Source organism: Carassius carassius, chromosome 5 (assembly GCF_963082965.1).
Source record: "Carassius carassius chromosome 5, fCarCar2.1, whole genome shotgun sequence".
Taxonomy (NCBI): domain Eukaryota; kingdom Metazoa; phylum Chordata; class Actinopteri; order Cypriniformes; family Cyprinidae; genus Carassius; species Carassius carassius.
Window position 1 is genome coordinate 32,658,156 of NC_081759.1, and position 22,178 is coordinate 32,680,333.

The 22,178-nt window shown below is 36.6% G+C and overlaps 2 protein-coding genes across 8 annotated transcripts in view; both read left to right on the forward strand.

Annotated features, from left to right (window-relative positions):
* Nucleotides 1–4,124: 4,124 nt before the first annotated feature.
* Nucleotides 4,125–13,932, forward strand: arcn1a (archain 1a). Its single transcript, XM_059550744.1, has 10 exons — nucleotides 4,125–4,284; nucleotides 6,201–6,464; nucleotides 7,541–7,720; nucleotides 8,136–8,335; nucleotides 8,419–8,583; nucleotides 9,276–9,441; nucleotides 10,472–10,619; nucleotides 10,724–10,832; nucleotides 10,993–11,197; nucleotides 12,391–13,932. The coding sequence occupies exons 1-10, from the start codon at nucleotides 4,282–4,284 to the stop codon at nucleotides 12,478–12,480; spliced, it is 1,530 nt and encodes a 509-aa protein (XP_059406727.1). The 5' UTR covers nucleotides 4,125–4,281; the 3' UTR covers nucleotides 12,481–13,932.
* Nucleotides 13,933–16,080: 2,148 nt separating this feature from the next.
* The window catches only part of phldb1a (pleckstrin homology-like domain, family B, member 1a), a 45,354-nt gene continuing 39,256 nt past the window's right edge, over nucleotides 16,081–22,178 (forward strand). For 6 of the 7 annotated variants that reach the window (XM_059550746.1, XM_059550745.1, XM_059550747.1 and 3 more), the window contains exon 1: nucleotides 16,081–16,384. The gene's annotated coding sequence lies outside the window, so the exon portion shown is untranslated. The remainder of the gene's footprint in view (nucleotides 16,385–22,178) is intronic. The other variant, XM_059550750.1, reaches the window with a different exon arrangement.

The following is a 22,178-nucleotide window of genomic DNA, read 5'->3' on the forward strand; positions in this document are numbered from 1 at the left end:
ACACACACACACACACACACTCACTCACTCACTCACTCACTCACTTTCTGTAACACATATACGTACAAGCTTCCCATATATACTGTACCAGCTCAGATTTTTTTTTAGATTAGATTAGATTCAACTTTATTGTCATTATGCAGAGTACAAGTACAGAGCTAATGAAATACAGTTAGCATCTAACCAGAAGTGCAAGAATATAGTGTTTTATATACATAAAAGTGCAGAGTAGGGGTGGGCGATATCTCGATATTTAAAATATATCGAGATATTTTTTAAACACGATATGGATTTTGACATATCGTAAATATCGATATATTGTTTATATTTAATTCTGATTCCGCCACTTTCCTTGTTTGCCTTCTCTGTGCTGTGCTCGCCCCCGCTCGCTCGCCCCCCGCCTCCTTGCTTTTGTCCCCCCTCCCCTCGCGTGTATAGAACTAGTCTCAAAAAAAAGGACAACTGGCTCCATTATATGGAGATACTTCGGTTTTCGGAATCGGGCGAACAGCAGGCAGATGTCTACTGTATGGCCCAATGATTTCCACGATGCAGAAAACGCGAAGGGAATCGCAGAATCCAGTCATAAAAACAGAATTTACAGTTTAACGCGGAATGGCACGGCATTTGTCAAATTTTGAATTAATTAATCAAAAGTAGGTCATTGCACTTATATCATATCACGATATGGACTAATATATGCAAATATTAAGCTGTAAAGGTCGATTTAAATATGAATCCTGCATGTCTGTGTTGGCGCAGAAGCGCGTCTTCATTCATTAAACACACAGAAGCGTGCGTGACGCTCGCGGTGATTTCAGCTTCTGTCATCTCACTAAATCAGGACGTAAACACATCCAGAACTGCTCTGACAGTCACTTCATGAGCATCTGACCGTTTGATTTGAGTAAAACTAGCGTCATATATCACATCATAGACTGTAGTATCACATACACAGAACTGTAACGGTTCGTCAAAATAAAAGTATTTGCCAGAAGTCTAGTACTATTGTTCAGCAGAATGTACATAGCCCACTACTATTACTATTAAAAAGAAACGAACATAATTTTTAAAGGAATAATCACACAACATTTCTTCCATGTTTTATTTTTAATAGTAAATCCCCTTTGTTTACCAAAAAATAAAGTTTGCTTAATTTTAAATAATTAAAAGATAAATTAAATTAATGTTTTATGCCTTCATTTGATAACCAGAAAAATGTAAATACACAGAATTTCTGAAGGGAAAAAACATTTCACATAAGGCTATTGTAAGAATTAGTGTAGAATTTTTTAAGAACTAATGAAGTTGTTTTTATGCATTTAAATAATTACACATGCTAAAACACAGAATTAGGTAACAATAAAACATATGGTGAAGAAAAAATAAAAAGTTTCATAGGGCCCTAAACATGTAATATTTGGCATATTTGTTTTTGCAGTAGTTTTTGGGGGGTTATTTTTCCTGTAAAGATATCGAGATATATATCGTATATCGAGATATAGCAAAATATATCGAGATATATTTTTTGCTCCATATCGCCCAGCCCTAGTGCAGAGTAAGTGAAGCTATGATATACAGAATGTACAGTGGAGTTGCTATATACAGTATTGAGCAGAGTATGTACAGAATATAAATAGGAATGCAAATGTAGAGATTGTATGTACATTATGAACAGAGCAATGTAGGATTATATATGCATTATGAACAGCAGCAATGTGAGAACAGTGATAATAAATACAGTTGGATGAGTGTGTAAAAGTATTGTTAAACAATGTATTACAGTATATACAGAATAACAGTAGTGCAATGATGTTTTTTTAGAAATAGTTTACTGTGCTTTGTACAGTAACAGCTTTAGACAGTTTACAGTAATAGCTAGAACAGTGTGCAGTTTGTGCAAAATATGATTAGTGCAAATGCATGTGTGTAAAGTACTGTGACCAGTGCAGTAAAAGAGCAGGTGCAGGTTAGATTGGTGGTGTGGCGTTTAAAGGCCTAAAGTAAACGTTATAATTCCAGGTCATTCCAGCATTTTACATTACCCTGTCAGGCTTGCAACTGGGACTGGGGAGCTAAAATCCTTTAAAAAGAACTGTTTTGCACAGCTTCTTGCGTATGCTTGCACTCTGTAACTCCAGGATAGTTAATTTTGCGATGTGGTGCAGCCTTACTTTGTGAAATACAGACACCACAAATGACACAAGCATAAAATGATGGTTCTCAATTCCAAATGAATGTCAGTGAAAGAAGGTGTGTATTTGTTCATGTGTGTATTTATTTAATTATAACATATACTCATACACATATAAGTGTATGAGTATTTCTAAAAAGAGTTGCAGAAAGCAAGGGAGAGATTTTGATATGATGCTCACAGCTGTATGGGACATATCAAATAGCTTACAAATACTCACATCATTGGGCTGAGGTTCACTTTCAGGAAAATGCTGAGAAAGACCCACTGGTAGGCTCTCTTCAGCTTTCCTTGAAGTTTTTGTTTTCCTCGTTACTACAGGCTAAAATATAATAAACATAATACTTAAAAACATGTATTGTGTATTTGAATACACAATACATCACTAATACATGCAGAAATATCTAACGGTTTTACCGTTTTTGTTTTACATATGAATCATAGACATCTCTGTTAGCATGTAGAGTAAAACACACCTACTCTTTGGAGATGACATGGGAAGTTGAAGACAGATGGGGTCACACCATCTCGAAGCCTGACAATCTGACCCGTCCTGTCAAAATCATCAGGCTTGAAGTGTTCACTGCAGAGCTTTGACGACTCAGTCACAACAAAACCCTCCCGTCTTAAAGCAACTTCCCATTGCCTCCTCAAGCCTGTATCACTGGGAAACCTTGTGTGTGAAGAGAGAAAAAAAAACAGCAAGAGATAATGAGAGAAAGTTACCAGTTCCTGCTGAACGTTACACGTAAGTAACGTTAGTTACGATGACATAATTGTATAAATGGTAAAATAACCTAAATTATTATTCAATCTTACTTGTGAAATGTAATCCCCATGCGATCTGGTATCAATAATGCGTCGGTTATTGCAACCATAAACTGCACAAAATACGGGCATAATTGCTCGCTCTCCGTTGACTCCGATTGACTCTGGTGCTAGCGTTGACTGGAGAGACCCAACCAATATGGCGGCGACGCTGGATCACGCTCCAGCACGTCATGAGGCGTCTACGTATATTATGTCTATGGGAACGATACTTAACTTCCGTCTGCCAAGAAAGAACACGCTGGTCGGCGAGTGTGTTCATGCGCGTCATGCAGCGCCACACAGCGCATACTTAAACCCAACGACACTCATGTCTCCAAATATTGTTTTAAATTGAGTTATAATGACTTCAAATAAAATGTACAAAGCAGTTTAATGCAAGACAGACAGAAAACGTAGACCGATAGATAGACAGACATATATTTTTATTGTTGTTAGCATAACTGTTGCTGATAAACATACATTTTATATTTTAAACGATTTTTAAAATATGCTATATAATATATGGAAACTAATATTTAAAACGTTTAAAAATATAAATGTATATTTTTTATGCCGACGGACACTGTGCTGCGTTGTCACGGGAACATTCCAAACTGCTACATAATGGCACGCACGTGACACTTCAAGGGCTCTGCCGTTCAATGGCACAGGCATGATCACTTCCATTTGGCAGTTGCCCCGTGAACCGTACGGCACGAATATGTGTAGATACATAGGCCAAGATATTGGTAGCACCTCTATTTAAGATGTGTAGTAGCCTTTTGTTTTCCTCGTTTGGATAAAAGAGTCTGTTACATGAATACATGTAAAAACAAGAAAACAATGTACGAAACGCAGTTTATAAGGGTACATAAAAAGATAAAAAGGATTTAATGACAAATTATATTGCAGAGAATATAAAAAACAACCACATAGGCTACATGCCATGATAATTTATTTATAATTAATACTGTATCTAAAATTCCAATATAATATAATATAATATAATATAATATAATATAATATAATATAATATAATATAATATAATATAATATAATATAATATAATATAATATAATATAATATAATATAATGCCCTTTTACCTCGCTGACGAGCCACTTCCGGTTGGAGACGTGGCTTACATTTCTGCCATATTGAATCGCGGAGCAGCGCACTGCACACAAATAACAGTTTTATTTTTCTCCACATATCATTTATACAGCCACACAAACGGCGTTTATAAGATTAAACGCAGAAAACATATCAGACACTGAAAATGGTAAGTATCTTTATTCGTTCATGTACAAACAGCTGATTTCGACGACGGGTTCCGGTGTTTCATGAGAGATTGCTGCTAGCTAGCGAAATGAACCGCAGACTTGATTTATTGCTAGATATGCTTACTAAATCAAGAGAAACTTCAAATTTAGTGTACTGTGAAATTGTTAATTAGCTCGGTGATAATGTCTGTGTATAACGTTGCTTCTTGAGCTGTTAAAACTCGCTAGTAGTGTTTGTTGTCAGTTTGAAGAGCAGTGAGCTAGACATCAGTGTCAGATACTCGCTAGACTGCAGGCCTGTAACTTTCGGTATCAGCTTCTCATTAAACGTGTCTGTGATAACAAATCAGTTATGAAGTCCGTGATTAATAACAGTGTGGACAAATGACTATATCTAACCAAGTAGCCCATTTGTGACATCCGTTGACGTGGTCAGATTGTGTTAGCCGTGAAGCTGCTGGCTTAATTAAAGTTTTAAAATATTGCAAAATTATCATGAAAATAACCATTTGGATCAAGTCAAACGTTTTCTCTTATTTTTATCTAATTTGGTAAAGCTGCAACTAGTAGCCTATGTGTGCTTATGCAAATTGATTTGACAAAATGTCGCTTCATATCTGTCAAATGATTTGGAACCGGATGGATTGATACAATTGAAGTGAACTGTAATATTTTATTTTCCCAAGAATAGAGAGCTTTAGAAAGAAATAAACCACTCGGGTTTTCATGCAGAAAATAAGAGTAGATGGATAGAAGATGCATTGTGTGAGTCATCATACTTTCATTTATTATCTGAGTTATGTACAATTGTTTTATGGAAATGTTAGGTTGATATCCTACTTGCATGATCTTTACTGTACTTTTCTGCCATATGGACATCCCCTGACATAGTCATCACCGATAAACTTCTAGTAGATGTAATGTAGAAACTTTCCTGTGAAGCTGCTTTGCTGCAATCTGTATTGTGAAAAGCGCTATACAAATAAATGTGAATTGAATTAATTCTGTACAAAGTGTTTGCTCAGTGTTTTGTAATAGTTGCTAGCTTGTCTCATAGAGTGATGCACTGTAGTATTTTGTAGCAGCTATTCAAACATGTAGTCAATGAGTGCATCGAAGTTTGAACAATTTAATATCTTGCTTAACCGACCACAAAACTCTTCATCCCATCAGTGTCTTGGTAATGATGAATGGACCCCTTTCGTTCTGTCACTTACTTTGACCAGTTTTGCTGTCTCATGTTGAGGGTTTCCATGGTCTTTGAAAACCTTGAAGTAATAATTAATTACAAAAGTATTATTTCCAGACTGGAGAAGTCATTGAAATAAATTAAATTAGTTAAAGTCTTGGAATTTTCTGTAGTCAATATCATCTTTTTTTTTCCTATTGCTCAATACTAACCTAATTATTTGGCTAGAGATAACACCTTGTGTATAATGTGTTGTTGTTGTTGTTTTCTAGTTCATATTTATTATATTTATTTATAAGAAATGAATGGAAGAAGCATGGAAATCCATTGGTCATAAAGTGTGGGAAGCCTGCTTGATATGTAATCACATTGTTGGTTTTATAAGGCATTTCTTTGATTTGCTTCAGATTGCTTTCGTAACACACAAAAGTAAGTTGATTATGTGAAACTAAACAACTTTCTCTTGGGAGATTGGTTCCATCTTTGCAGTTAAGAAGGGCTTTATTCTCAAGTTAAACACATTATGAATGAAGTATGGTAAACGTGAGAGCCAAGTAAAGTTGTGTCAGTTTTGCTCTTGGAAGGAATGTTAATATTGAATCTTAGTGGCCTCTTTCCATCAATGCGCCCAAGTAGTGTGGTGCGTTCTGCACATTCCTCTCTGAAGATTACTTCTGCATTTTTGTAAACGCTCCTTAAAATTATTGTTGAATAACTCTTCTCCAGGTGCTGTTGGCGGCAGCAGTCTGCACCAAGGCAGGTAAGGCCCTGGTGTCACGGCAGTTTGTGGAGATGACAAGGACGCGAGTGGAAGGTCTGCTGGCTGCTTTCCCCAAACTGATGAACACGGGCAAACAACACACATTTGTGGAGACTGAGAGTGTTCGCTATGTCTACCAGCCTCTGGAGAAGCTCTACATGGTGCTGGTCACCACCAAGAACAGTAACATACTGGAGGACCTGGAGACACTGCGTCTCTTCTCACGTGTGGTATGATAAAAATAGCATACATGATAAAATAACAGGGATGCAAACTTGTCACCTTTCGGAGCTTAAAATGTTACAGGCCTACATTAATTGGAAATGCTAAATCCTCTTAATATTGTTAATATTTGAAGCTTTTGACAATATCCCTGGGAATAGTGGACACATGATACGCAGCAACTCAGCACTGGGAGGTTATCGCAGCTTTATTATTAAATATGGTGGGGGGGGGTACTTGTCTGTCACCGTTTTCAGCCATGATGAGTTTGCTTCCCTGAAAAAAAAAAAAAAAAAAAATTATGGAAAAATTAATTGGTTTGTTTTTTTCTTGATGAATCTCAGTGTTCACGTTTGGGGGAAAAATTATTTAATAATATATAATTATAAATACTAATTATAATTATATGTGATGTATCATACAGGGGAAATGTGTACCTTAAAGCTGCAGTCGGTAACTTTTGACGCTCTAGCGGTTATTAAACAGAACTGCTTGCGTCTTGCGGAAGAACATTGTAGCCGGAGCTACTTCTCTCTGTTTATGTCTATGAAGAATCACAAAGGTACTGGGTTACTCCGCCGCGGTACCCCCGAGGCAATCTAAAATAGTCTGAATATAAACACTTATTATAGATGTACCCTAGTGATTCAGGACAGGCTAAAAACACGGTTTGGAAAATGGATTCATGGTGTACTCGCTTATTATATACAATTTGTAAATCTTGAACACAAAAAAAGTTACGGACCGCAGCTCTGATTGGTTGTTTCTTACCGGGAGCGGATGAATTTCTGCAAATGGCAATAGGACCACTGGGAGAAGCCAGAGGAGCTTGATTTTTTTCACAGATTATCTGTCTCATATTCTACTGTCAGGACATAATGACAGGTTTCACAAATACATTTTTACAAAAGTTACCTACCTCAGCTTTAAATAGTAAGGAAAGTTTTTTTTTATTTTTTTATGTAGGTTGTTGTTTTTTTTTGTAAAATAGAAACTTGTCCGTGTTCATTGTAGGTTGTTCTGTTAATATCAGAGTTCTCAGAGGAGGCTGACTGATGTGTTCAATTTTCGTATCTTTTGGTAGATTCCTGAATATTGTCGTGTCCTGGAGGAGAGTGAGATTTCTGAGCACTGCTTTGACCTCATCTTCGCCTTCGATGAGATTGTTGCCCTCGGTTATAGAGAAAATGTCAACTTGGCCCAGATCCGGACATTTACAGAGATGGACTCTCATGAGGAAAAGGTGTTCCGTGCCGTCAGAGAGGTAGGAAAGACATTTCTTAAGGGGTAGCAATGCACTCTTTTGATTTGTTATTGTGTATTCAAAGGCTAAAAGCATGCTGCCATCTTTTCTAATTAACAAATCTGGCAATTCCCCAGAGGTCTTCAGCATAAAATGACATTCTAGAAAATTCTCCTGTCTGCTAGACTTGTTTAGCTGAGGTATAAGCACTGATGCAAAGGAGGAGGATCAATAAGTTCCTAGAGTGAAACAAGGTGCTGTGTGTGGACTTCATAACTAAACATCCCTGATCCCAGCCATGTGTTTGTAGTTTATAAATAACATGCTGGCAAGGGCTCTCAGATAAAACTCAATAAATTACATGCTTTATTTGGAATGTAATTTACTATCAATCATATTTTCTCCACTCTAAACTGCACAATTAATTGTTCATCAGACTCAGGAGCGTGAGGCTAAGGCAGAGATGAGACGGAAGGCTAAAGAGCTTCAGCAGATAAGGCGTGATGTTGAGCGTGGAAAGAAGGGACCAGGCTTTGGTGGTTTTGGCAGCTCGGGCATGAGCAGCAGCAACTCAGCCATCATCACAGACACACTTATCGAGCCTGAGAAACCCAGACCTACCCCTGTAACTGTCAGGTACTGTCATACTCTTAACAGACTTCAGCAATATGTAAAAAAGAAAAAACAGCAGGCTGCAGCTTAATGCCTTTTTGTTTTAGGTCTAGTGGTCCAAGTAAAGCACTTAAATTGGTTGGCAAAGGAAAGGAGGTGGATGACTTTGTGGACAAACTAAAGTCAGAGGGAGAGAATATCATCTTGCCCAGCACAGGCAAAAGACCATCAGAGGCATCCAAATCACTGCCGCCTCCAACCCACACAGAGAGGTAAGGATATCTCAATGCTTTTATGCAAGAATCATACTGAGTATAGTCAGTAGGACGAGTGGCATTTGTGATCTTAATCAATGAAAATATTATTTAATGCTATTCATTTAATGCACAAAATCTTTTTTTTTTAATCTTTGTGAGTCTTTTCAAATAGACATAGATTTAAAATCTTTGTTTACTAATTGCTTAAGTTGGTTTCAAATTAAGACATCTCACATCTCATGTTATATATATGTTAGCAGCATGTAAGCAGTATATAGTCTTTTCATCGCCCATGTTAACAGTAGCAGCATTTTTTGAGCATTGTGTCAAGTACAGTTTCAGCACTAAGGCTGTTTTTGCTGCTGCTTGCATGCTAAACTCAGCAGACCATATGGTGAAAATTTACTTATTCATCAACACAATGAAGACCCATAAGCACTACTTTCTAAGTGTAACTGAATCTGGATTTAAGCAGTGGTCCTCTTCTCATGTAAATCAGATTGCAAGTTTGACAATCAAATAGTTCGCAGTGACCCACTCGTGATCCTTTTTTTGTGTTATTAAATGACATAGTGCAATAATCCAGAAATCACTTTATTTTGCTGTATAGACCACAACTATGTAATGCATTATTAGGCACAATCTAAGATTTACCTTAGGATAGGATGATTTAAATCTAAAAAAAAAATTTTTTGTCTAATTTTCAGTGTGCATATGCGAGTGGAGGAGAAGATCACCCTCACGTGTGGGCGTGATGGTGGCCTTCAAAACATGGAAGTGATTGGTATGATTACTCTCAGAGTTTCTGATGAAAAAAATGGGCGAATTAGGCTGAAAGTCAACAATAATGACAAGAGAGGTGTGCAGTTGCAGGTAAATTTTTTTGCTTGTTTTTTTTTTTTTCTAAATGTAGCAGCATTGGCTAATTGTAAGAAAACCCCAAATTATCCCAATCTGGAATTATTCTGAATATGATGCATCTTTAAAAATTATTAAATGTACTGCTATATGTAATTTGTAGTATGAAAACAAGTACTGAAACTAATAAAAAAACAATAGTAAATTGTAAAAACTAAACCACTATATATAATAGTGCTGTGCAAAAAGTCTAATGCGATTTTCATGTGCATCTCATTAATAAAGACGCTCCTGTAATTAGAAGTATATCTCCAGCACGTGCGTTCAGATCAGGGTTACCAGGTTTTCACAACAAATCCTGCCCAGTTGCTTCTCAAAACTAGTCCAAAACTAGCCCAATCGCGTTTCCAGGAGGTTCCCCGATAAAAATTGCTTCCTGGGGTTAAAATATACATTTTTGGCAGGGTTGCCTTGGTAAAATTTGCATTTTAGGGGCTAAATATCAAGTTATTGGTATTGGGGTCGCTTCGACCAGCGGACATGAAAAACAACCACAGACTTGGCAACACTGGTTGGCATTTACTACACAAAGCCGTAATTCACTGACAATCTACACAAAATCGATTTTAAAATCGCAGGCGATTCTTTGTCGATTTTGTGTTAGTTGTCGGTAGACTACGGCTCTGTGTAGTAACTGCCGCTCCACCTGAACCAGTGTTGCCAAGTCTGCGGTTGTTTCTGGGCTAGTTTTGGACTAGTTTTGAGAAGCAACTGGGCAGGATTTGTTGTGAAAACCTGGCAACCCTGATCTGAACGCACGTGCTGGAGATATACTTCTGATTACAGGAGCGTCTTTATTGATGAGATGCACATGCAAATCGCATTCGATTTTTTTTTTGCACAGCCCTAATATATAAACAAAAATAGAAAACTAATAAAAATGTCTTTCTGTATTTTCTAAAACAAAAATACAAAAGAGAAAACAACAAGAAACCTTTAGAAAATGTTCTATGTTAGTAACACACTTCTAACCTTATCCTTGTAGACCCATCCAAATGTGGATAAAAAACTTTTCACAGCAGAGTCCGTGATTGGTCTGAAAAACCCAGACAAATCCTTCCCTCTGAAAAGTGATGTGGGTGTGCTGAAGTGGAGGCTACAGACCACAGATGAAGCTCTTATTCCACTAACAAGTCAGTCCTAAACATCTGGTTTAGTGTTACCAGTACATTGTAACAGCTTACGTCTCCCCACTAGTGTCACCTGACTTATGCTTATTTAATTTCTGTTTGTGCAGTAAACTGCTGGCCCTCTGAGAGTGGTAGTGGCTGTGATGTTAATATTGAGTATGAGCTGCAGGATGAAGCTCTGGAACTCAATGATTTAGTCATTTCTATCCCTGTACCGTGAGTACAAATTCATAGGCTTCAGTTCAGGCCCTAATTCACACACATTATACACATTTATTAGCATATTAAAGCACCTTGTTTCCCTGTGTGTAATGAAGCATCTTTAAATCGTTAGACTTGTTAGTGACATTTGTCTATTGCAACAATTTCATCACAGCTCAGGGGTAGGAGCTCCTGTGATTGGTGATCTAGATGGAGAATATCGCCATGACAGCAGACGGAATGTCCTGGAGTGGTGTCTGCCTGTGATTGATGTGAAGAATAAGACTGGTAGCCTGGAATTCAGCATACCTGGTCAACCCAATGACTTTTTCCCTGTCAATGTCTCCTTTGTCTCTAAGGGCAGCTACTGTGACATTCAGGTAAGAAATTAGATTAATTATAGATTAGGGCAGAACTGGAGTTCTTAAGGGAACTGCAGGAAGTTCAGGAATTGATGAGTTGATGAGTTGAAGTTAAATTGAGTTAAATGGATTGAGTTAAAGGTTTAGTTCAACCAAAAATAATGTTTTTGTCATTCATGACTCATCGTCAAGTTGTTCCTAACCCATAAAACCTTTGTTTATCTTCAGAAGACAAATTAAGATATTTTTGATGAAATCCAAGAGCTTTATGACCCTCCATAGACAGCAACACAACAGACACTTGTGGTCAGCATTCTGACCAAGCAGAGGAAGATGCACGCTGAACATTTCTGAACATTTTGACAGAGAGGATGACTTTAATTTTTTTTTGCCTAGCCTTACATGCAGTTCACAGTCTGTCTCACCATTGTTTTCCCTTCATGACAATCTGGAGTAGCATTCAGTTGCTGCAGTGTTCACATTGCACAATGGATAGTTGACGGGAGGTTTCACACTGCATGGCTTTACAATAGGAAGATTCATCGACAACTGTCTCTGGTCTGCAGACCCAATTTCACAACAATACACTCGTGAATGTGCATCAAAGACCGACACAGAAGAGAAGAAATTGTTGAATAAAGTCATGATATTTGTTTTCTTTGCATACAAAGTATTCTCATAGCTTCAAAAAATTACGGTTTGAGCCATATTTTACCAATGTCCTTACTACCCTTTTGGGCCTTGAACATGATAGTTGCATTACTGTCTATGAAGAATCAGAAAGCTCTTGGATTTCATCAAATATCCTAATTTGTCTTCCAAAGATGAATGAAGGTCTTACAGGTTTGGAACGACATAAGGTTGAGTAATTGATATTTCATTTTTAGATAACTAACCCTTTAATAATCATTTAAATAATAAAAAATGTCAATTAAAAAAAATAAATTAAAAACACTGCATATTCTTGTTTCTCTTGACTTACATCAGAGAGCCATGAACATGTGAACATATTGTTAAATAATTTAAATGTTACCTTTAAATCATAGGGGGTACTAAAAGTAAGTTATTTGACCTCAAAGGGGTTAAGCTGACAAAAGTTGTTAAATCCTGAGTTAAGGTGTTGTTCGATACAGAGAACTGAAATTAGTTAATAGATTAGGATGTCGTGTGGACAATAGAATCTACATTCTGTTCATGTTCTCTTCTCTCAGGTCACTAAGGTGTCTCAGGTGGATGGGGACAGCCCGGTTCGGTTCTCCACAGAAACGTCATTTGTGGTCGACAAATATGAAATATTGTAAAAGGAAACTTCACTAATAAAATTACACCCAACTTGACAGAGGAGTGGATAAATGGACTGAAAACATTCATATAAAAAAAAGAAGGGAGAGACATATAAAAGGAGGGACAATGCAATCTTTATCATCTTCAGACCTTCAGCAGTACATTAACTTTTATAAAAGTTTTTTTCCCCCTGTAAAAGAAAGCAAAGTCAGTTTAGTCTTTGCTCAGAATATTGGCTCCAACTGTACCCAATTTGGTTCACAAAGCAACCCTCTTTTTAATGGCCGAACCAGTCAGTGAGGGTTAGGGCTAAAATGGAGACTGTATCAGGAAGGAGTGGGCTGGTGTAGCTTTATTTATAATATATTTTTGAATTGATGGTTTATACAGTATACCTCCTCTGTAAGGGTACAGTCATGTTGCTATCTATCACTTTGTGTTGTTTTCAATGTGCTAACTTTTTTGAAACACTAGAAGATTGTTGTACCTTGCTTTTAATAGCCCTTTCTTCCATTCCATAGTCTGTTTTGTCTCTTTCTTTGTCACTCAGACTCCTTGTTTTGTCTAAACTATATATCTTATCTCCTGTTTCCATCTGCTGTTAACATCTGACATGCTTAAGAAGTTTGTGCTTGGATCTTTGTCTAACTCTTGACTGCCTCTCTGGTCTCCTGGTTTCCCCCCTTTTTTTCTTTTTATAAGTGGAGTAATGCTAGCCTTTAAGGGAATTAAGTCTGTAGTGCAATTTTTTTTTTCAGTTTATCATGGACATCTGAGAGTATTTTGACCACCAATTCAAATGGAAAAACATTAACATCATTAAAGCTATTAACAAATGTGTAATACAGAGAGATGATTTCATTCAAGATGAAATTGCAGTCAGAAAAACGTATTGCTTCAAAAATGAGTGCTCAGTCTGTTTGCTTTATATCATGTTTTCTATTGAAAGCAAAAAACGTCAGGCTTTGACTTTCTTACTTACTAGAAGGCAACCTGCTACCCATCTGAAATGAGTTGTTAGTGCCCTTCAGTGGAGGATCGGGATCATGTCTGTCTCTTTGACTGTCAGTGATTGTGAGTAGGTTTTTCAGGGAGGGACCTCTGGTCTCCTATCAGCATTATGAGTGGTACCCAGCCTGCTGAGCCATCATCCCAAACTTCAGTCTCAACCCCAAATGGCCCCCGCTGTAGAAAATAGGTCTCCCTTGCTGTCTTGGTTCCCAGTGATGCCTTGAATGTCTCTACATATTTTGATTAGTGGAAGGGCGTATTCAAATGTTTTTGTTGATCTTTTCCCATTGTTTTTTGTTTGGTTTTCATGGAATCATAATGTGGATTGGGGAATGGTATAAAGATATCAGAGATTTTTTTTTTTTGTAATCTTGTAAAATAACAAATTAGAGATTCATGACAAAGAACATTCCAGTGTAAACTTAAAAAAAAATCATTAAAGAGTTTTAAAAGGAAAAGATCTTTTGTTATATGTCCTTTTTTTCGACAATGGGCATCACCATGTAAACAATTGTTACAGTTTAAATCATATATGGTTTGGATTACATGTTTTAAGTTTACCGGATTTTAGAATAACACATCTATATATAAAATAAGCCAATATTACATAACTACTGTATTCAACCAGTCACATACTACGCAGTATTTGAATTACCATACTGAATGAATCATGCCTCTGGGTTTTTTTTATTTTTTTTTTACCATACAACCAGGGGTGGAGAGTTGATGAAACAGATATATTTGATGTGCTCTTCACATATGTGATGCAAGAGTTAGAAGGACTGGAAGAGAACTGAGGGCCTGTATGATCAAGAGATTATTCTTATCTGGATGTCTATATGCTCATTTGGAAATGAAAATTTTGATCTATCATGTTCAGGAATTAGTTATTTTTCATCCCTCCTTTCTTGGATGAAATACAATGGATCAGAAAAGTTTCAGAAAGAGCTGCAGAAGTATTCATCTTGACCATTTCCAAGGATTTTCCTTTTGTTTACAAACCAAGGACCACAATGGCCCCTAAAAGGGTTCGCTTTCAAGTAAGTTTCCTTTTGATGTGTAATTGAGGAATAGTCCTTATTCTCAAAATTTTGCTAAAAAGCTGTATATATGAAAAGTCTATAGACTATCTAATTTTCTGTTTCATTGTGACAACTTACTTTATGTAATGTGTTCAAATGCATGCTAAATTATATATTTTCTAATAACTGGGGGGGAAACGAGCCACGTTGTCATTACCAGAGCTTGGTTAGATTTACTATTTAGATTTAAACGAAATACCTTTGCACATCCACCAGAGGTCATCATTTGTTCCATAAACTTCTCCACATGATGGCTTGTGTCTTGAGTAAATGGAAACCTTCACCCCAACTGACGCCACCGTACATCTTTGGAAGTAAAGTTGTAGTTGTTTATTTCTTTTGCAATGATTTCTATCCTATTTACTGTATCTCAGGTCATATGATTTGGTTGTGGATTTCAGATGTATAAAAAGGGAGCAAATCCTTGAGAAAGAAATATGAAAAGAAACGAGGCAAATGGGCGTTTAACCACGAAATTACATTCCGTGGCTGGTCTAAATATTGATTCCTTAGACAACACAGTAACGAATGGAAAATAAGTCTTATTTTAACAATATTCGAACTTGGAAAACCAAATATTTGATAACTCACAATGAGTATATTCCTACCCTGCCTTATACACTTACAGTACTGTTTTCAAAATATCCCAGTGACCCTTTATTCACAGTAGTTTTATGACTTGTCCAATCATATCCCATTTCAATCAGTATTTTAAGACAGATTTGTTTATTGGGATTTTGAGTCCACAAGCTGTTCTTTGCAACTTTACAGCCTTGAAAACTTCCCCAAAGTTTCCTTCCCTCTTCCATCCCACACAACGTCCTCTCCAGACATGCGTTGGTGGAATGTCTCATGGGCTTGTTTGGGTTGGGATTGGGTTGAGGGGAAAGCCATTATTGCATATGTATGTGTATTTAGGCTTTTAAACATTTGGACACTAAATTAAGACATTATGCAGAATATTACAACAGCCATTTCTTTTCTTAAAAGAGGAAATGTAATATTACCATATCCACAAACCCTTGTGATCTATTCTTGCCTTTCTTTATTTGCATTTTTTCTCTCTTCCGTTTGTTGTCATAAGACATTTTACAGAGGGCAATTTAATGTATTTAGAAGGCAGCTTTATTGGCTTATTTTAATTTAATTTAATTTCACATTTTGCTTATCTGGCTTGGCCAGAGTTCAACTATGCTGTGGGAATTAGATTTCTTTATTCAGAGAATGAAATGGATCAGTGGCGTGAGGGAGAGAGAACCAAAAAAAGACTTGCTTCCATATACCAATATGCTGATATTACAAATCTAATTTTACGAGACACCATTTCTGAAATCTCTTCATCAGTATTTGGCCATAAGTCACCCCTATTGTACTCCTCTCTCTCTCTCTCTCTCTCTCTCTCTCTCTCTCTCTCTCTCTGCCTCTCTCTCTGCCTCTCTCTCTGCCTCTGCCTCTCTGCCTCTGCCTCTCCTGATCTGGGCTCAGGGTGGGTGTCTTGTTCCAGAGGCTGAACAAGTGAGGAGCTCTTCAGCTGTGAGAATAAAAGACTGCCTTGTGGCATTAGAATGAAAAAAAGAAAGAAGGGAAGAAGTGTGTGAGAGACTATAAGGGCTGGAAAAAGAGAAAGTGGTGGAGAGAGCGAACATGTAGGTGGGGGAATAGTGCAGGACAGAGAGGGAAGATATTTCTAGTACTGAATGTAATTTGTCCATCCTGCTCTGGTGCTCCACAGAGTTTAAGGTGTCTTAAAGTCAGCTTGAGTTAGAAAGACAGCTTTTTTCAGCACTCAGGATTACACATGGGACCCTGTTAGGCTCTGAACTCATAGGTAAGGCTTTGATTGACAGCTGGGTTTGTGTGATGAAGTTTTCTGAATACATTTAGAATAATGCTGTACTAATTAAAAAAAAGGTACTAATTAGGTACTAAAATGTATATTTAGGTAATAACATGTACCTTTTCCCTAAAAAGTGAAGTAAACAGAACCAGAGGTGGATTTGTTGACGTTTTAAAGTATTTATTATTGTTGTTGTTGTTGTTATTTATTTATTTACTCGTTTTTTTTTTATTAGAGGTTTTACTTGTATTAATTTAAAACACTTTAAATTTGTAAAATGCAACCAATTTAATTATATATATTTAAAAAATTCGATGTCGACTAGTCGCTGATGACGTCATTGATCAAATAAGCCTGAACCTGGAGCTGAAACTTGGACACCTTGTGAACAGCTATGGCATATGACACAGTGCTGCCCACATGGCTATTGCTGCTGTACAGCTCATTTTTATCAGTTCTTTTGTCTTTGGGTTGTTATGTTTCTCACAGATTTCTGCTCGTTCTAAATCAGAAAAAGAAAATGCAGCACAGTAAAGATTATATTTACAGTATATGAATGCATTAGTTAGAGAGCGATTGCTTGTGTGAATTTATTCTACCTGGCAGCGTCTCTCTACTAATAGTGAAGCTGTGGGTTTTAGCTACTAAGAAATATATATGCTAGAACTTTTCAGTTTCTAATCCTTTTTTTAGTTTCTATGTAAGTACTGGTACTTCTGAATGGTTTGAGGCTTGGATATAGTAAATTCGATGTGAAAGTACTTGATGAACATATACAATGTGTGGAGAGCATTCACTCAGTATCAATATCTCATTTTTGACCAAGATGGCTTTTAGAGGCTTTTGCATTGGAACTCTTCATATATATATATATATATATATATATATATATATATATATATATATATATATATATATATATATATATATATATATATATATTGTACCACATGTCTATTTGAATCATTGAAAGAGGAACTGAAAGAGACAAAGAGATTTCCAATGAAAATGACAAACTTTCAAAATATCATAGGGAAGCTGTCTTTAAAAAGTAACAGTGCAAATGTCACTATGGATATGATGTATTATGAGTTAAGAATAACCTCATACATGAATGCAGTTCTTCATTTTAGTTATGGTATATGTGAGTAATGGAGAATTCTGGTCTTACATGGCAAATATGATTTGGCTGCACTGGACCAGCATGGGAATAATGGCCCTGACCTAAAGCATGGACAATGAGACTATTGTCTCAGTGGAGACAGCACTGTGCCCACCAGTGTATGAGAAGCCTGTGTTTGCAGGAGGGCTGTGCTGGGTCTGCTGACACATTTTTGCACCAGCAAAGCTTCTTTCACTAAAAGAGGCTGACTAAAAGATGGTTTTAAAAATTCCTCACTGGTCAGTCAAATGAATTAATCTGGTGATGAGATGTGGAAACACATTCAATATTATTTCTGGACACCTGTGTTCTGTGCGACACATTGAAACACGTGCTTCAGTTTTCCCCTTGTTTAATGCATTGCTTTGCTGGAATGATGAAAGATGTAATGAGACAGTAAAAATATTAGTAAAAAGTTGTTGAGAGTTTGATACTGTATATTAATGTATTCAAGATTGCAGGAAGTGTATAAAAGTTTACTTGAACATTGAGCATGAGGGAAGGAGAAAAAGAAACAGGGAGTGGATGAAAACAACAAAAAAAGAAGAAAGTTAAGACGTTTGGATTAAACATTAAATAAAAATAAATAAATATGAAATGCATACATAGATGAAGCATTTACAATAGGATTCATAACATGCAATTACAAAATAGACAGGGTTCATTTTCATTTTATACTGACTTTAATAAGTGGTATGAGTGCAGGTGCAGTGGAGAATGTGGATGTAATGCTCCGTTCTGACATATCTGTGTGGTGTACAGGAAAGTGTGAAATATTTGACAGAAATAGGCAGGCTAAGACGGGAAATGCTTGCTTGAATGTGGATATTTTGTGTCCAGTGGTTGCTAATGGAACAAAAAAAGTGCATAATGCAAGAACTTGGACAGCTCTGAGGAACATGAAGACATTTTTTTCATGCTACTGCGCCAGTGAAACAATCCCAGTCTTTCTTCTCGTAAGTCTCACAAACACATTCTGATTTAAACCGTGTTCTGATCTCAAGCATTTCTGCCACGCAAGCACTGTGACTGTTTTTTGGTCTGAGATCTGTGGTCAATCTTTCTGACGCCTTGTTGCTTTACTCTGATACTATAATAAGTGACTAGACTGTTGGAAAATGCTGCAAGAGATTAATGCCGCATGTTCCTGCCGTCAAAGAATTTATGAGTGAGACCAAAATGATTAGCTTTGATATCACATGTGTTATTCCAAGATAGCAGTCCAGCGTGGAAATATGGAAAGTTATCTAGCAGTGAACTTGTGTGCTTGCCATGTGTTGACCATGTGAGTCACTCTATAATAATATAATAATCATTTTCTCACATAAAATCATTGGAATTTTTACTCCAAGAGGACGACGAACACATAAATAACTTAAATTTGGCTCTATAATAAGGCACTGATGGCTCAAAGCATAGGACTGCTTTAGATTATCAGTCCTGTTGACATTTTTTCTCAGTTGTGGGTGAAAAGGGGGCAGCTGGAGACTGTTTATTCCCAGAGAGTAGCTAGATCATAGGGTCAACCGACAGGAAGAATCCCACTTAGGAGCCCACACCGGAAGAGTCCGCTCCTCTTCCAGCTGTGGTTGCCTAGTTGCTGCTCAGATTTGTTTGTGTTCATTTTTTTTATGTGTTTGGACACTTTTCACATCTGTCTTACTCACTGGCAGTGGCCGTGGAAAAAAAGCCTTTCTTTCTCGTTCTCCACCAGACAGATATTTTCCTTTCTTCCTCTCATGTCTTTCCCATGGTTTATTTAGGATTGTTACCAATCAGTCTGGCTCAGTGTATGATGGATTGCTCGGTTGTATGTTCATTAAGAGACGAATGTTTGCTTCGGAGTTCCATGACAACTTCACTGACTATTTTAGTTTTTTGTTCTCAGCATCTTCTTTCCACAAATGAATCTAATTATGTAACAAATACTCGTAAAGTGACTCACATCAGCAGTTTTGCAGCTGTTAATCATCAAATGGAAAACACCATTTTTGTTTTGCCTCTGTGGAGGAGGGAAGAACAGGAAGTGAGTAGGGGACTCCACCTGGAATATCGAGGTCTTTTCCGTTCTCCACAACAGCATGTAAACACACATCTGTTCGAAATAAGTCCATCTGCTGCACTGATGGTGATTTTACATTTTTTATACCATTCCAGCAATTCTTTAACAATAGAAACTAAAGATACATCCCATGTTTCTTACTACCTAACCATCTTCTAAAGGCTTTAAAATAAAAACATGGTATTAGCATCTTGTATTTCTTAAAGGGATAGTTCAGCCAAACATGAAAGTTCGGTCATCACATATTCATCTTTATGTCATTCCAAACTTCTGTGAAACGCTTTTATGTTCCACAGAAAATGAAAGGGTTAGCATGAGGGTTAGAAAATGCTAATAGAATTTTCAATCTTGGATTGAATATGCTCTTAATAATTCAGTTATTTTTAGTAATACGTTTAGCATGTTTTTGAGCAGTTAGCTGAGCATGCAAGTAGTAAGTTTACAGATGATGATTTCTGTGTGACGTTGTAGATATATGTCCCTCGTGATTCAGCTTTTTCAATTTAGACATGAACTTGATGATTATTCATGGTTGTTTGGAAAGACGGACCGCACACCTGGATTCTGACAGAGACTTTTTTTATGATGAGATTCCTTCTCTCTCTCACTCACTCTCTCACTCTGTCCCAGCTTTGATGGTACTATGTAATTCTGTCCTGCCAAATTTCAGAGCATTCAGTAAGAGACATGAGCGAGCAGCAGAGACAAACAAACAGCGAGAGCTGGTCTGTAGATGGTCAGCCAAAATCTCAAAGGTGTAAACACAGGACATAGCACTGAGATTGTAAGTAAACAAGGCCATGCAGCAACAGTGTGGATCTTTCTTGGGCTAAAAAAGATGGTGAGTGGGCTTGAAATTGCTTATGGGGTTTTAATAACTTAGTATTTGGTATTTCTAAACACTCTAATTAGGAATTTTGGTTCATTTAAGTACTACTTTGATTTGGGCTGCTGTATAAGTGAATGAAGAAATGTATAATTCTGCACTAAATTATTGTATATTGATTTATGCAGAGAACACAAGTGCTCAAATTAATTCAAATTTATTATACACAATACTTAGTATATATGTTTTTAGTTTGATTTTGAATATAGTTCAATAAATTAATTTTGTTATTTAATATTACAATTATTGCAATTATAAGTATTTTTATATTCATTTTAAGCACATGTTTATTTACATTTTAATGTGCATTTTGTAGTATTTATTTAACTGCTGCCTGTCTAGTTAGTGATTTATTCATAAAATACATTTAAAATCTCAGTTTAATTTAACATCGTCATGGTATTAACATAGGAAAAAAACATCAGGCCTTCGTGTTTCCAGTCTTTGGTTTCTATTTACCAGATTCACCTACTGTTCGTGCTAAATTTAGTTGTACTGTTATATTAGCTGTATGTTCCTGCTGTTTCCTCTCTTCTCCCTGTAACTTCTACATACTGCCATGTGTCTATATAAGTGTGTGTGTGTTTGTATGTTTAGCCTGTATGATTATAGCCCCTGTAAGAGGATCTTTGTGGTTTGTGCTATGTGGTTGAGTCTATTTTCTGCTGCAGAGGGCAGGACACAGTGGCATAACTGCAGACTTAATGACACGTTTCAGAGGCAAGCCACTTACCGGCATACAAAATTCCAGTTGAACAACTATTAGGTGTATATTTATTAGTGTGTACAGGTATCTTTGAATCAAGGCATCAGTATATGCCTGTGTGTGCATTAATGTCAGTATCTCTGTGTTGTCCAGCTGTGTGTGTGTGTGTGTGTGACAGTGAGAGCAGTGACCATATTCAGTATAGGGACAGAGGCTTTTTGTTCTCTCCTCCCTCTGTGTCATACACTGGACGTGATTGTGAGAGGCGGACTGCAGGACTTGCCAGCTGCACTTGCAAACATGACATCAGTAATGAAGGGAGAGAGAGGCTAGCTAGGGGAAGGAGCGAAAGAAGAGGAAGTTTGGTTTTGTACCAGCTGTTGAGTTAAAAACCATAAATGTCCATCATCATCCAAATCAATATTCATTCACAGTACCTAACCTGTCTTTGCTTGTTTGGAGAAGCAAAGCGTCTCATTCCAGTCATTTCCCTGACTGAACATGCCAGCAGAGGAAAGAGATTTCCTTGCATTAATCTCACAAAGCTTTGGGTTTCAAACCTCTGAACAATTTAAGATGTCCTTTTAGATACATTTCAAGGAAACAGTTGACTCATTATACAGCTGGCAGATTAAGGTAATCTGTTATATATATTATTTTATATTATTATGCCATATTATACTATGTTATATTAGTTTGCATTTTAGAATAAATATCGTAAATGCAGGTCTGTTTTTTACAATTAAAACAAGAGATTCTAATTCAGAAAATCAATTTATGTGAAATCAGATATGCTTGTTCTGATTCTAAACAGCTGTTTTTATTGTTAATATGTGGTCAAGAAAAAATGATATTGAAAAATTAAATTATTTACCTTTTTGGACAAATATTTCCACAGTAAAGGTGTGTTTATATTATTTTCTGTTAGCTGTTTAGAATTAGAACAAGTTATTTTGGGATAAATTACTC